General features: G+C 45.4%; 1 protein-coding gene across 1 annotated transcript; it reads right to left on the bottom strand.

Moving 5' to 3' along the window:
- Positions 1-10933: 10933 nt before the first annotated feature.
- LOC135051001 (uncharacterized) lies at positions 10934-11924 on the bottom strand. Its single transcript, XM_063957206.1, has 3 exons — positions 11716-11924; positions 11523-11640; positions 10934-11431 (listed from the first exon to the last, which is right to left on the bottom strand). The coding sequence occupies exons 1-3, from the start codon at positions 11922-11924 to the stop codon at positions 10997-10999; spliced, it is 762 nt and encodes a 253-aa protein (XP_063813276.1). The 3' UTR covers positions 10934-10996.
- Between the last annotated feature and the right edge of the window lie 2158 nt (positions 11925-14082).

The following is a 14082-nucleotide window of genomic DNA, read 5'->3' as shown; positions in this document are numbered from 1 at the left end:
CAAATTATGTATTGCTTAATAAATATTTTTGTTTTTTTAATTTTCTGTATAATTAATACTTATATGATATTTGTTAATAGATTTATTTATGCAATATGAGACAGGGATATTTCCATTCCAGTGTATATACAAAATAGAGTTTGTACCTTCTCACATTTAATGACACACTCTACAGTATGTTTGTAATCTAAGAACACTTATCCCATTTGTAAAGGTTTATGCAGAAACTGCTTAATAACATTCATTCAAACAAATCTTGTTAATAGTGTGTGTCATACAATATCATCCGGGCTCCATGGGTGATGGCAGATGCAGCATAGCTGGGAGATGTGTGGGTTATGGTGACATCAGTGGCAAATATCCCATTAGGCATGTGAGGCACTAGTTGGGCACTTATTTGGGGACGGCACTTGGATGCTTATGTTGGTACTGTCAGCCCAAAATGTACCATAGTTGCCTACCCTCCCGTGTCCTCCGGGAGGCTCCAGTATCAGCCATAAATCACCTACTGCCCTGATTTGTAGGTCACATCTCCCAAATTCTTCAGATTCTGCCAGGGGTGACACTAGGGACTTTCTTTGCAAGAACAGTGATTTGCTGTAGCTGCTCAGGAGTCACTGCTTACAACTCTCATTACCCCCCCCCCCCCCCCCCCCCCCCCACTCCTTGTGGGTACCCTGACAGGAGAGAGAGAGACAGCAGAACATGATCACACATAGAGGTCTATTTACTAAGCCTTGGATGGAAGTAAATCCGACGGAGATAAAGTACCAACCAATCGGCTCCTAACTGTAATTTATCAAACCCAGCCTGTGACATGGCAGTTAGGAGCTGATTGGCTGGGACTTTATCTCTGTCAGATTTATCTCCATCCAAGGCTTAGTAAATAGACCCCATAGCCTCTTATCTGTGCTGGTGTGCAATGACCCATAGCGTGCTGCTGCTGCTGCTAGTGAGCTGTTAGGGTAAGAATTGTTGTTAGTAATCTTTCTTTAGTATGACACATTTGTTTAATTAGAGTATCTGGTGTCTGTAATTATTTGGCTAATGCTGTAATGGTATGAAAAACAGCACATCCAACAAATATAGGTAGTGCCTACAAGATAGAGGGGTCTATTTACTAAGCCTTGGATGGAGATAAAGTGGACAGAGATAAAGTACCAGCCAACCAGCTCCTAACTGTCATTATTCAAATACAGCCTGTGACATGGGAGTTAGGAGCTGATTGGCTGGTACTTTATCTCCAGCGACTTTATGTCCATCCAAGGCTTAGTAAATAGACCCCTCAGTCCAGTGTCCACAATAAAATAATATCAACTACACCAAAATCATAATTTACATATACAGGTTGAGTATCCCTTATCCAAAATGCTTGGGACCAGAGGTATTTTGGATATGGGATTTTTCCGTATTTTGGAATAATTGCATACCATAATGAGATATCATGGTGATGGGACCTAAGTCTAAGCACAGAATGCATTTATGTTACATATACACCTTATACACACAGCCTGAAGGTCATTTTAGCCAATATTGTTCTATAACTTTGTGCATTAAACAAAGTGTGTGTACATTCACACAATTCATTTATGTTTCATATGCACCTTATACACACAGCCTGAAGGTCATTTTAGCCAATATTTTTGATAACTTTGTGCATTAAACAAAGTGTGTCGACATTCACACAATTCATTTATGTTTCATATACACCTTATACACACAGCCTGAAGGTCATTTAATACAATATTATTAATAACTGTGTGTATTAAACAAAGTTTGTGTACATTGAGCCATCAAAAAACAAAGGTTTCACTATCTCACTCTCACTCAAAAAAGTCCGTATTTCGGAATATTCCACATTTCGGAATATTTGGATATGGGATACTCAACCTGTATGTTTAGGGATGAATTCACACTAATACCCCTTTTCCACTAGCTGTTTTTACCCGTGTTTTTGCACGGGGGCGCGCATCGACACGGTTTTTTAGTAGGTGGAAACGGGTCAACACGGGTTGAGTGACCCGGGAATCCAACCCGGCTATTTACCTGGGTAGAACACGGTAATGACACGGATAGCGGTGCAGTGGAAACGGTCATTACACGTGTTTTCAGACCCGAGTAACGCTCTGAGACGCTGATTGGCTGCTTCTGGGGCACTGGAAGATGATGTCATCCCTGGGAGACACGCTGGGCACATGCAGGCACCGCAGCAGCAAACAACACTACGCTGGGCACATGCAGGCATTGAGGCAGCAAACAAAACACTCTGAAGTCGCGCTGGGTACATACAGATATTTTTATTGCAGCAGCTTCCAAACAAACAGACAATATACAGCAGCAGAAGCTCCAGCACAGCAACATGGCTAGCCATACCTGGTCAGACACAGAGATCAAAGAGCTGCTTAATATTCGGGGAGAGGAAGAAATAAGAAGGCAGGTGACTGGAACAGTTAAGGATGCTATCGTCTACAAGAACATATCCCTTATGCTGGCAGAAAGGGGCATCCAAAAAACCCAGCAACAAGTCGTTAACAAATTGAAGGCACTACGCAGACAATTCACCAAAGTACACGACCATAACCGCAAGAAAAGTGGTGCTGGACGTATGGAATGGCCATATTATGACCTATGCTATAGTGTCTTCGGCAAAACTGCGATAACAAATCCCATAGCACTATCGTCATCCAGCTCTGCCAGTCGCCAGATGTCAGTCGACGAGGACTGTGACGAAACACAGCACAGCCTTCCCAGCTCACAATGCAGCCCATCATCCCCGCTGCTTATATCGGACAGCAGTTTCGAAGACTCGACCGTCAATGATGATTCCATCAGTGCCACTATTGAGGACGTACCACAGTCTCAGGCGGAGACGTCGCAACCCCCCAAGACCACGACTTTGCACTCAAATAGTAAGTATTACCATTACAAATACAGTTGCAGCAGTCCCTATATGTAAAGGCATGGTAATGTTGCAGAGTATAGCTAGTGTGCAGGTGGGAGAAGGCCACAAACACGTATATGCTACCACTGCTATTTTTATATTGTTGCTTACATTCTGTTTCATCTCCTTCACAGTCTACAACGTTCCACAGCGGAAAAAGAAACTGAAAAAAACAGAACAAACGGTCAAAGCAATGAAGTCCATTATCGTGGATCACCTGCGTGAGGCAGATAGTGAGCTCAATGCCCAGGAAGATGCACGGCTTGAGAGATTTCTTGCGTCAGAAAAAGAAATGCATCAAACTTTTATGAGTCAGTTAATGACCATGCATGATAGGCAGATGACATTTTTTGAACGCACGTTTGCACGTACCATAGGGAATACCACACAAACACAACAGCAAGACACAGCCTACCCACAGCACCCATATGGTCCATACAACTATGAGCCTCCCTCAAATCCCCCAACACAAATCCCGCAATCCTCAGAATTTCGGGTATATAGACAACTGCCTTAGAGCAGCGGGTTATAAAACAATGTTTGTGTTTTAAGGTTCTGTTTGCACTGTATCCTCAACCCTGATACATACAAATGCAAACATTATTTTGATTTTACAGAGTGCCCTGTTAGCACTTTAAACTTTTATATTGTTACCTCAGATAATGGGCAGTGGGATCCAGATATTAGGGCTACCTTTTTATATTGTTACCTCAGGAAATGTGCGGCAGTGTGATCCAAATATTGGGGGTAACCCGATACCTGCCAAACCAAACATTAGTTTTTTTTTTTTACAGAGTGCCCTGTTTGCACTTTACTCTTTTACTAGAGATGAGCGCCTGAAATTTTTCGGGTTTTGTGTTTTGGTTTTGGGTTCGGTTCCGCGGCCGTGTTTTGGGTTCGAACGCGTTTTGGCAAAACCTCACCGAATTATTTTTGTCGGATTCGGGTGTGTTTTGGATTCGGGTGTTTTTTTCCAAAAACACTAAAAAACAGCTTAAATCATAGAATTTGGGGGTCATTTTGATCCCAAAGTATTATTAACCTCAAAAACCATAATTTACACTAATTTTCAGTCTATTCTGAATACCTCACACTTCACAATATTATTTTTAGTCCTAAAATTTGCACCGAGGTCGCTGTGTGAGTAAGATAAGCGACCCTAGTGGCCGACACAAACACCGGGCCCATCTAGGAGTGGCACTGCAGTGTCACGCAGGATGTCCCTTCCAAAAAACCCTCCCCAAACAGCACATGACGCAAAGAAAAAAAGAGGCGCAATGAGGTAGCTGTGTGAGTAAGATTAGCGACCCTAGTGGCCGACACAAACACCGGGCCCATCTAGGAGTGGCACTGCAGTGTCACGCAGGATGGCCCTTCCAAAAAACCCTCCCCAAACAGCACATGACGCAAAGAAAAAAAGAGGCGCAATGAGGTAGCTGACTGTGTGAGTAAGATTAGCGACCCTAGTGGCCGACACAAACACCGGGCACATCTAGGAGTGGCACTGCAGTGTCACGCAGGATGTCCCTTCCAAAAAACCCTCCCCAAACAGCACATGACGCAAAGAAAAAAAGAGGCGCAATGAGGTAGCTGTGTGAGTAAGATTAGCGACCCTAGTGGCCGACACAAACACCGGGCCCATCTAGGAGTGGCACTGCAGTGTCACGCAGGATGTCCCTTCCAAAAAACCCTCCCCAATCAGCACATGATGCAAAGAAAAAGAAAAGAAAAAAGAGGTGCAAGATGGAATTATCCTTGGGCCCTCCCACCCACCCTTATGTTGTATAAACAAAACAGGACATGCACACTTTAACCAACCCATCATTTCAGTGACAGGGTCTGCCACACGACTGTGACTGATATGACGGGTTGGTTTGGACCCCCCCCAAAAAAGAAGCAATTAATCTCTCCTTGCACAAACTGGCTCTACAGAGGCAAGATGTCCACCTCATCTTCACCCTCCGATATATCACCGTGTACATCCCCCTCCTCACAGATTATCAATTCGTCCCCACTGGAATCCACCATCTCAGCTCCCTGTGTACTTTGTGGAGGCAATTGCTGCTGGTCAATGTCTCCGCGGAGGAATTGATTATAATTCATTTTAATGAACATCATCTTCTCCACATTTTCTGGATGTAACCTCGTACGCCGATTGCTGACAAGGTGAGCGGCGGCACTAAACACTCTTTCGGAGTACACACTTGTGGGAGGGCAACTTAGGTAGAATAAAGCCAGTTTGTGCAAGGGCCTCCAAATTGCCTCTTTTTCCTGCCAGTATAAGTACGGACTGTGTGACGTGCCTACTTGGATGCGGTCACTCATATAATCCTCCACCATTCTATCAATGTTGAGAGAATCATATGCAGTGACAGTAGACGACATGTCCGTAATCGTTGTCAGGTCCTTCAGTCCGGACCAGATGTCAGCATCAGCAGTCGCTCCAGACTGCCCTGCATCACCGCCAGCGGGTGGGCTCGGAATTCTGAGCCTTTTCCTCGCACCCCCAGTTGCGGGAGAATGTGAAGGAGGAGATGTTGACAGGTCGCGTTCCGCTTGACTTGACAATTTTGTCACCAGCAGGTCTTTCAACCCCAGCAGACCTGTGTCTGCCGGAAAGAGAGATCCAAGGTAGGCTTTAAATCTAGGATCGAGCACGGTGGCCAAAATGTAGTGCTCTGATTTCAACAGATTGACCACCCGTGAATCCTTGTTAAGCGAATTAAGGGCTGCATCCACAAGTCCCACATGCCTAGCGGAATCGCTCCGTGTTAGCTCCTTCTTCAATGCCTCCAGCTTCTTCTGCAAAAGCCTGATGAGGGGAATGACCTGACTCAGGCTGGCAGTGTCTGAACTGACTTCACGTGTGGCAAGTTCAAAGGGCATCAGAACCTTGCACAACGTTGAAATCATTCTCCACTGCACTTGAGACAGGTGCATTCCATCTCCTATATCGTGCTCAATTGTATAGGCTTGAATGGCCTTTTGCTGCTCCTCCAACCTCTGAAGCATATAGAGGGTTGAATTCCACCTCGTTACCACTTCTTGCTTCAGATGATGGCAGGGCAGGTTCAGTAGTTTTTGGTGGTGCTCCAGTCTTCTGTACGTGGTGCCTGTACGCCGAAAGTGTCCCGCAATTTTTCTGGCCACCGACAGCATCTCTTGCACGCCCCTGTCGTTTTTTAAAAAATTCTGCACCACCAAATTCAAGGTATGTGCAAAACATGGGACGTGCTGGAATTTGCCCATATTTAATGCACACACAATATTGCTGGCGTTGTCCGATGCCACAAATCCACAGGAGAGTCCAATTGGGGTAAGCCATTCCGCGATGATCTTCCTCAGTTGCCGTAAGAGGTTTTCAGCTGTGTGCGTATTCTGGAAAGCGGTGATACAAAGCGTAGCCTGCCTAGGAAAGAGTTGGCGTTTGCGAGATGCTGCTACTGGTGCCGCCGCTGCTGTTCTTGCGGCGGGAGTCCATACATCTACCCAGTGGGCTGTCACAGTCATATAGTCCTGACCCTGCCCTGCTCCACTTGTCCACATGTCCGTGGTTAAGTGGACATTGGGTACAACTGCATTTTTTAGGACACTGGTGAGTCTTTTTCTGACGTCCGTGTACATTCTCGGTATCGCCTGCCTAGAGAAGTGGAACCTAGATGGTATTTGGTAACGGGGGCACACTGCCTCAATAAATTGTCTAGTTCCCTGTGAACTAACGGCGGATACCGGACGCACGTCTAACACCAACATAGTTGTCAAGGACTCAGTTATCCGCTTTGCAGTAGGATGACTGCTGTGATATTTCATCTTCCTCGCAAAGGACTGTTGAACAGTCAATTGCTTACTGGAAGTAGTACAAGTGGGCTTACGACTTCCCCTCTGGGATGACCATCGACTCCCAGCGGCAACAACAGCAGCGCCAGCAGCAGTAGGCGTTACACGCAAGGATGCATCGGAGTAATCCCAGGCAGGAGAGGACTCGTCAGACTTGCCAGTGACATGGCCTGCAGGACTATTGGCATTCCTGGGGAAGGAGGAAATTGACACTGAGGGAGTTGGTGGGGTGGTTTGCGTGAGCTTGGTTACAAGAGGAAGGGATTTACTGGTCAGTGGACTGCTTCCGCTGTCACCCAAAGTTTTTGAACTTGTCACTGACTTATTATGAATGCGCTGCAGGTGACGTATAAGGGAGGATGTTCCGAGGTGGTTAACGTCCTTACCCCTACTTATTACAGCTTGACAAAGGGAACACACGGCTTGACACCTGTTGTCCGCATTTCTGGTGAAATACCTCCACACCGAAGAGCTGATTTTTTTGGTATTTTCACCTGGCATGTCAACGGCCATATTCCTCCCACGGACAACAGGTGTCTCCCCGGGTGCCTGACTTAAACAAACCACCTCACCATCAGAATCCTTCTGGTCAATTTCCTCCCCAGCGCCAGCAACACCCATATCCTCCTCATCCTGGTGTACTTCAACACTGACATCTTCAATCTGACTATCAGGAACTGGACTGCGGGTGCTCCTTCCAGCACTTGCAGGGGGCATGCAAATAGTGGAAGGCGCATGCTCTTCACGTCCAGTGTTGGGAAGGTCAGGCATCGCAACCGACACAATTGGACTCTCCTTGTGGATTTGGGATTTCAAAGAACGCACAGTTCTTTGCGGTGCTTTTGCCAGCTTGAGTCTTTTCAGTTTTCTAGCGAGAGGCTGAGTGCTTCCATCCTCATGTGAAGCTGAACCACTAGCCATGAACATAGGCCAGGGCCTCAGCCGTTCCTTGCCACTCCGTGTGGTAAATGGCATATTGGCAAGTTTACGCTTCTCCTCCGACAATTTTATTTTAGGTTTTGGAGTCCTTTTTTTTCTGATATTTGGTGTTTTGGATTTGACATGCTCTGTACTATGACATTGGGCATCGGCCTTGGCAGACGACGTTGCTGGCATTTCATCGTCTCGGCCATGACTAGTGGCAGCAGCTTCAGCACGAGGTGGAAGTGGATCTTGATCTTTCCCTAATTTTGGAACCTCAACTTTTTTGTTCTCCATATTTTATAGGCAGAACTAAAAGGCACCTCAGGTAAACAATGGAGATGGATGGATTGGATACTAGTATACAATTATGGACGGACTGCCACGGTTAGGTGGTATAAAAAAACCACGGTTAGGTGGTATATATTGTAATACAATTATGGATGGACGGACTGCCTGCCGAGTGCCGACACAGAGGTAGCCACAGCCGTGAACTACCGCACTGTACACTGGTTGATAAAGAGATAGTAGTATACTCGTAACAACTAGTATGACTGACTATGACGGTATAAAGAATGGAAAAAAAACCACGGTTAGGTGGTATATATTATAATACAATTATGGATGGACGGACTGCCTGCCGACTGCCGACACAGAGGTAGCCACAGCCGTGAACTACCGCACTGTACACTGGTTGATAAAGAGATAGTAGTATACTCGTAACAACTAGTATGACACTATGACGGTATAAAGAATGAAAAAAAAACCACGGTTAGGTGGTATATATTATAATAATACAATTATGGATGGACGGACTGCCTGCCGAGTTCCGACACAGAGGTAGCCACAGCCGTGAACTACCGCACTGTACACTGGTTGATAAAGAGATAGTAGTATACTCGTAACAACTAGTATGACTGACTATGACGGTATAAAGAATGAAAAAAAAACCACGGTTAGGTGGTATATATTGTAATACAATTATGGATGGACGGACTGCCTGCCGAGTTCCGACACAGAGGTAGCCACAGCCGTGAACTACCGCACTGTACACTGGTTGATAAAGAGATAGTAGTATACTCGTAACAACTAGTATGACTGACTATGACGGTATAAAGAATGAAAAAAAAACCACGGTTAGGTGGTATATATTATAATACAATTATGGATGGACGGACTGCCTGCCGACTGCCGACACAGAGGTAGCCACAGCCGTGAACTACCGCACTGTACACTGGTTGATAAAGAGATAGTAGTATACTCGTAACAACTAGTATGACACTATGACGGTATAAAGAATGAAAAAAAAACCACGGTTAGGTGGTATATATTATAATACAATTATGGATGGACGGACTGCCTGCCGACTGCCGACACAGAGGTAGCCACAGCCGTGAACTACCGCACTGTACACTGGTTGATAAAGAGATAGTAGTATACTCGTAACAACTAGTATGACACTATGACGGTATAAAGAATGAAAAAAAAACCACGGTTAGGTGGTATATATTATAATACAATTATGGATGGACGGACTGCCTGCCGAGTGCCGACACAGAGGTAGCCACAGCCGTGAACTACCGCACTGTACACTGGTTGATAAAGAGATAGTAGTATACTCGTAACAACTAGTATGACTGACTATGACGGTATAAAGAATGAAAAAAAAACCACGGTTAGGTGGTATATATTATAATACAATTATGGATGGACGGACTGCCTGCCGACTGCCGACACAGAGGTAGCCACAGCCGTGAACTACCGCACTGTACACTGGTTGATAAAGAGATAGTAGTATACTCGTAACAACTAGTATGACACTATGACGGTATAAAGAATGAAAAAAAAACCACGGTTAGGTGGTATATATTATAATACAATTATGGATGGACGGACTGCCTGCCGACTGCCGACACAGAGGTAGCCACAGCCGTGAACTACCGCACTGTACACTGGTTGATAAAGAGATAGTAGTATACTCGTAACAACTAGTATGACACTATGACGGTATAAAGAATGAAAAAAAAACCACGGTTAGGTGGTATATATTATAATAATACAATTATGGATGGACGGACTGCCTGCCGACTGCCGACACAGAGGTAGCCACAGCCGTGAACTACCGCACTGTACACTGGTTGATAAAGAGATAGTAGTATACTCGTAACAACTAGTATGACTATGACGACGGTATAAAGAAAGAAAAAAAAATACCACGGTTAGGTGGTATATAATTATACAATTATGGATGGACGGACTGCCTGCCGAGTGCCGACTGCCGACACAGAGGTAGCCACAGCCGTGAACTACCGCACTGTACTGTGTCTGCTGCTAATATAGACTGGTTGATAAAGAGATAGTATACAACAATATACTACTATACTGGTGGTCAGGCACTGGTCACCACTAGTCACACTGGCAGTGGCACTCCTGCAGCAAAAGTGTGCACTGTTTAATTTTAAATTAATATAATATTATGTACTCCTGGCTCCTGCTATAACAACCTGCAGTGCTCCCCAGTCTCCCCCACAATTATTATAAGCTTTTATACATTGATGTGCAGCACACTGGGCTGAGCTGAGTGCACACAGACTGAGTCACACTGTGTGACTGCTGTGTATCGTTTTTTTCAGGCAGAGAACGGATATAGCAGAGAACGGATATATTAAATAAAAGTTAACTTAACAACAACTGCACTGGTCACTGTGGTAAACTCTGTCTGCACAATCTCTCTCTCTTCTAATCTATTCTAATGGAGAGGACGCCAGCCACGTCCTCTCCCTATCAATCTCAATGCACGTGTGAAAATGGCGGCGACGCGCGGCTCCTTATATAGAATCCGAGTCTCGCGAGAATCCGACAGCGTCATGATGACGTTCGGGCGCGCTCGGGTTAACCGAGCAAGGCGGGAAGATCCGAGTCGCTCGGACCCGTGAAAAAAAAAGTGAAGTTCGTGCGGGTTCGGATTCAAAGAAACCGAACCCGCTCATCTCTATCTTTTACCTCAGGGCAGGTGTCTTCACCATGTGGCCCTCTAGCTGTTGTGGAAACACATAGCAACACATGCTGGTACATGTTGTTCCACAACAGCTGGAGGGACACATGTTGAAGACCCCTTGCGTTATGTGGAATTTTACAGTGACATGTTTGCACTTAAATATTTTATATTGTTACCTCAGAAAATGTGTGCCAACTGTTTAAAAGAAAAAATATAATAACAACTTTTGAACCAAATTTTTATAACTGAAAATCGAAATAAACAAAAATTGTTTGCACACAAAAATTTGTCTGTCTTCTCTACTGCAACATTGTTTGAAGATTAGCTGCAATGGTGGCCCTTATGCACTCGCTGGCAGCATCATGCCCCCCCACGCCTGGTGCATCATGTACAGCGACCCCCGCCCCATGATCATGTATATTCCACTCGGGGAGAAAGTTTTCCTTTTGAATCTCACATATGTTATGGAGAATGCAGCAGGCCGCTACTATATCTGGCATTATTTTCAAGTCCACATCATTCCTCTTCATGAGGCAGCGCCAGCGTCCTTTTAAACGCCCAAACGCATTCTCCACTGCCATACGGGCCGAACTTAGGGCATGGGTATATGATGTCTGTTCGGGGGATAAGTGAACATGCTGGGTGTAGCCCTTCATTAGCCAGCGCTGTAATGGGTATGCTGCATCACCAATGAGATGGACCGGGATGTCCACACCATGTACGATCACCGATTTCTGTTAATAAAACATTAATATTATTACAGGGGTAAAACTTGACTATTGGTTTATGGGCAAACATTTCAGTTTAAGTAGTAAATAATCTTACCTCTCGAGGGAAAAGCCATCCACCAAGCTTGTCCTCAGCAATACTGTAAAGATCGGAGTTGGCGAGAACCCTTGCATCATGTGACCGTCCTGGCCACCCTATGAAGACATCTGTGAAACTAAAAATAAAGGTTTATGCATTATCATAAAACAGGCCAAGCCTATTTCAAACACATTAGTGAAACAGTGCTTACCAGTATTTGTGGTCCACTACCGCTTGCAGAACAATGGAATGCCAACCCTTACGATTGTAATAGTCTGCTGGGTTGTCACGGGGGGCGATGATGGGGATGTGGGTCCCATCTATGGCACCAGCACACTGTGGGTAGCCACGCTTCTTAAACCCTTTTATAGTCTCATCTAGCCGCTGTCCTTGTGGCAAGGAAATAAAGCGATGGTACATGGTATCCAGCAATGCCCGCGTGACCTGGTAGACAATCTTGCAGACCGTGCCAATCCCTACTCCAAATAAACTGGAAACTGTGCGATACTCTCCAGGGGTAGCATACCACCAGAGAGCAATCGCTAATCTCCTGGCTGGCTCAATGGGCTTACGGAACCTGGTGGTCTGCATGGTTATTGCGGGGGACAGTAGTTCCAAAACATACTCGAATGTAGCGCGAGACATCCTGAAGTTTGCCATCCACTGCTCCTCCTGATATGCTAGAATAGTCTGCATGAATGCTTCCCCATGTCTGCGATCTCTCATCCACATTCTTCGGCTTGGTGTAGAGTTCATTGTTATGAGAGAAATAACAACAGTGGATGATATACGCGCTCTCCTCCTTTTCAAATATTTGCGTCGATAGGTAGCCCTCTCTGCAAAGAATTGAGCTCTCCTTCTCCAGCTCTGCAGTAGGTAGTATAAGGTGAAAAGCTGCATCAAGCTGTCTGTAGCAGAAAGCAGCAGTAAACTGCAAACAGTCTGCGACTCCATGCTAGACACAGCTACTGCACCGGCGTCCATTGCTGCAATGCTGTGAGCAGGCCCCACCCCTCTGTTTTGGTCCTTTTGATGACATCATCTTGATGAGACAGTAAAAAGTCCATTTGTAATGACAGCAATAGGCTTTTACAGAGCTTACCCGGGTTAGGTGGAAACAGATCAGACACGGGAATAACCCGTGTCGAAGTGTAGTGGAAACGGGGGAGCCGACACGGGTTGTAGCCGTGTTAAACATCCCGGATCGGACACGGTACGTAGGTGGAAAAGGGGTATCAGTCAACTTGCAATATGGAATTTATTGCTTAGGTCACATTTATCATATATATTGTGCTGAGGGAGAATAAAAGAAATATCACAGCGAATATATTTTGCAAACAAGAATACCTGTATTGCAGACAGCAATGTTAGTATCAATACTTCCAAAACTTCCCAAAATATATTGTTACTAATGTTATATAGAGATAGATTGCAACAAAAAGCATTTAACTATTGACATGCCCATTTGTGGAACTAGATACACCCTTTGGGCAAAATATTACACTTTGCGAGTACATCCTACTGTAGTCTCCCTGAGTCTAGTTTTCAAAAGTAGACAAGTATGAAATGTACCAGTAACTGCAAAATATTTCCACTGTACTACAGTATACCATGTACCTTCTTAAATGGAGTGTTAACAGGTAGGACATGCACATACTGCCCCTGTAAGCTGTCCTACTTAGTAAATATGTATACATAATAATATATTATAAACATGTCACAGTTAGTAGCTTATTTTATTACTCTAGTAAATTGGCTATCATCAAATGAGGGCTTATAACCAATCAATAAAACAAATAAAATTAGGCCGACGGGGTGCCTCACCCCTAAATCTTCCCCTTAACCCTCTGTGCATGGGCGGATCCAGAAAAAAATGACAGGGGGGGCACCATGACTTGGGGGGTACTTTGTGCGCCAAAGGCAAGCACACTCCTGGGAAAGTGGGTGTGGCCCACAATAATAAGCGTGGCTTCAAAGGGAATGCTGTATCCATGAGCTAGTGGGTGACAGGAATGGTAGACATGGAGACACAGTGGGTGACAGGGAAAAGTTGACATGGAGAGGGAGAGGGTGATGCTTTGAAGAGGGTAACAGGAGAGAGAGGCGGATGTCGAGATAGTGATGCAGGGGAAAGGCAGTGTGTGAAAGGAGAGGGTGACAGGGAGAGGAAGTGGATGATGAGAGGGAGAAGGTGACAGCAGAGGCAGTAGGAGACAGGGAAAGGTAGTGGGTGACATTAAAAGGGAGACAGGGATGACACCAGATAGAGGTTGATGGGGAGAGGCAGTGGATGATATATAGGGGGGCACTGGGCTGAATGGGAAATAGGCACTGACATGGTGGGAAGGGGTGGCACTATGTTGGAGAAGGGGGTACACTGGGCTTAATAAGGGAGGGAATACCCAGTGCTGGTAGGGTGGGAGACATTGGGATGGGAGGGGGGCCAGTGAGATGGTGGGGGACGCTAGGCAGGATGGGAAGGGGGCAGGGGGATCCCTGTGACTGAACTGGCAGGTAGGTTCTAGGTGGGGGGGCAATGACATCGATGGGCGCAGTGGGCTGGTGGGGGGCACACAAA

Source organism: Pseudophryne corroboree, chromosome 2, assembly GCF_028390025.1.
Source record: "Pseudophryne corroboree isolate aPseCor3 chromosome 2, aPseCor3.hap2, whole genome shotgun sequence".
In the NCBI taxonomy this organism is placed as follows: Eukaryota; Metazoa; Chordata; class Amphibia; order Anura; family Myobatrachidae; genus Pseudophryne; species Pseudophryne corroboree.
This window is presented reverse-complemented; position numbering and strand designations above follow the sequence as displayed.

Coding starts and splice junctions, on each gene's coding strand:
- LOC135051001 (XM_063957206.1), bottom strand. CDS start 11,924: ATGTACCATCGCTTTATTTCCTTGCCACAAGGACAGCGGCTAGATGAG. Junction 11,641..11,715: donor GTAGTGGACCACAAATACTG/GTAAGCACTGTT, acceptor CTTTATTTTTAG/TTTCACAGATGTCTTCATAG. Junction 11,432..11,522: donor GATGGCTTTTCCCTCGAGAG/GTAAGATTATTT, acceptor TTTTATTAACAG/AAATCGGTGATCGTACATGG.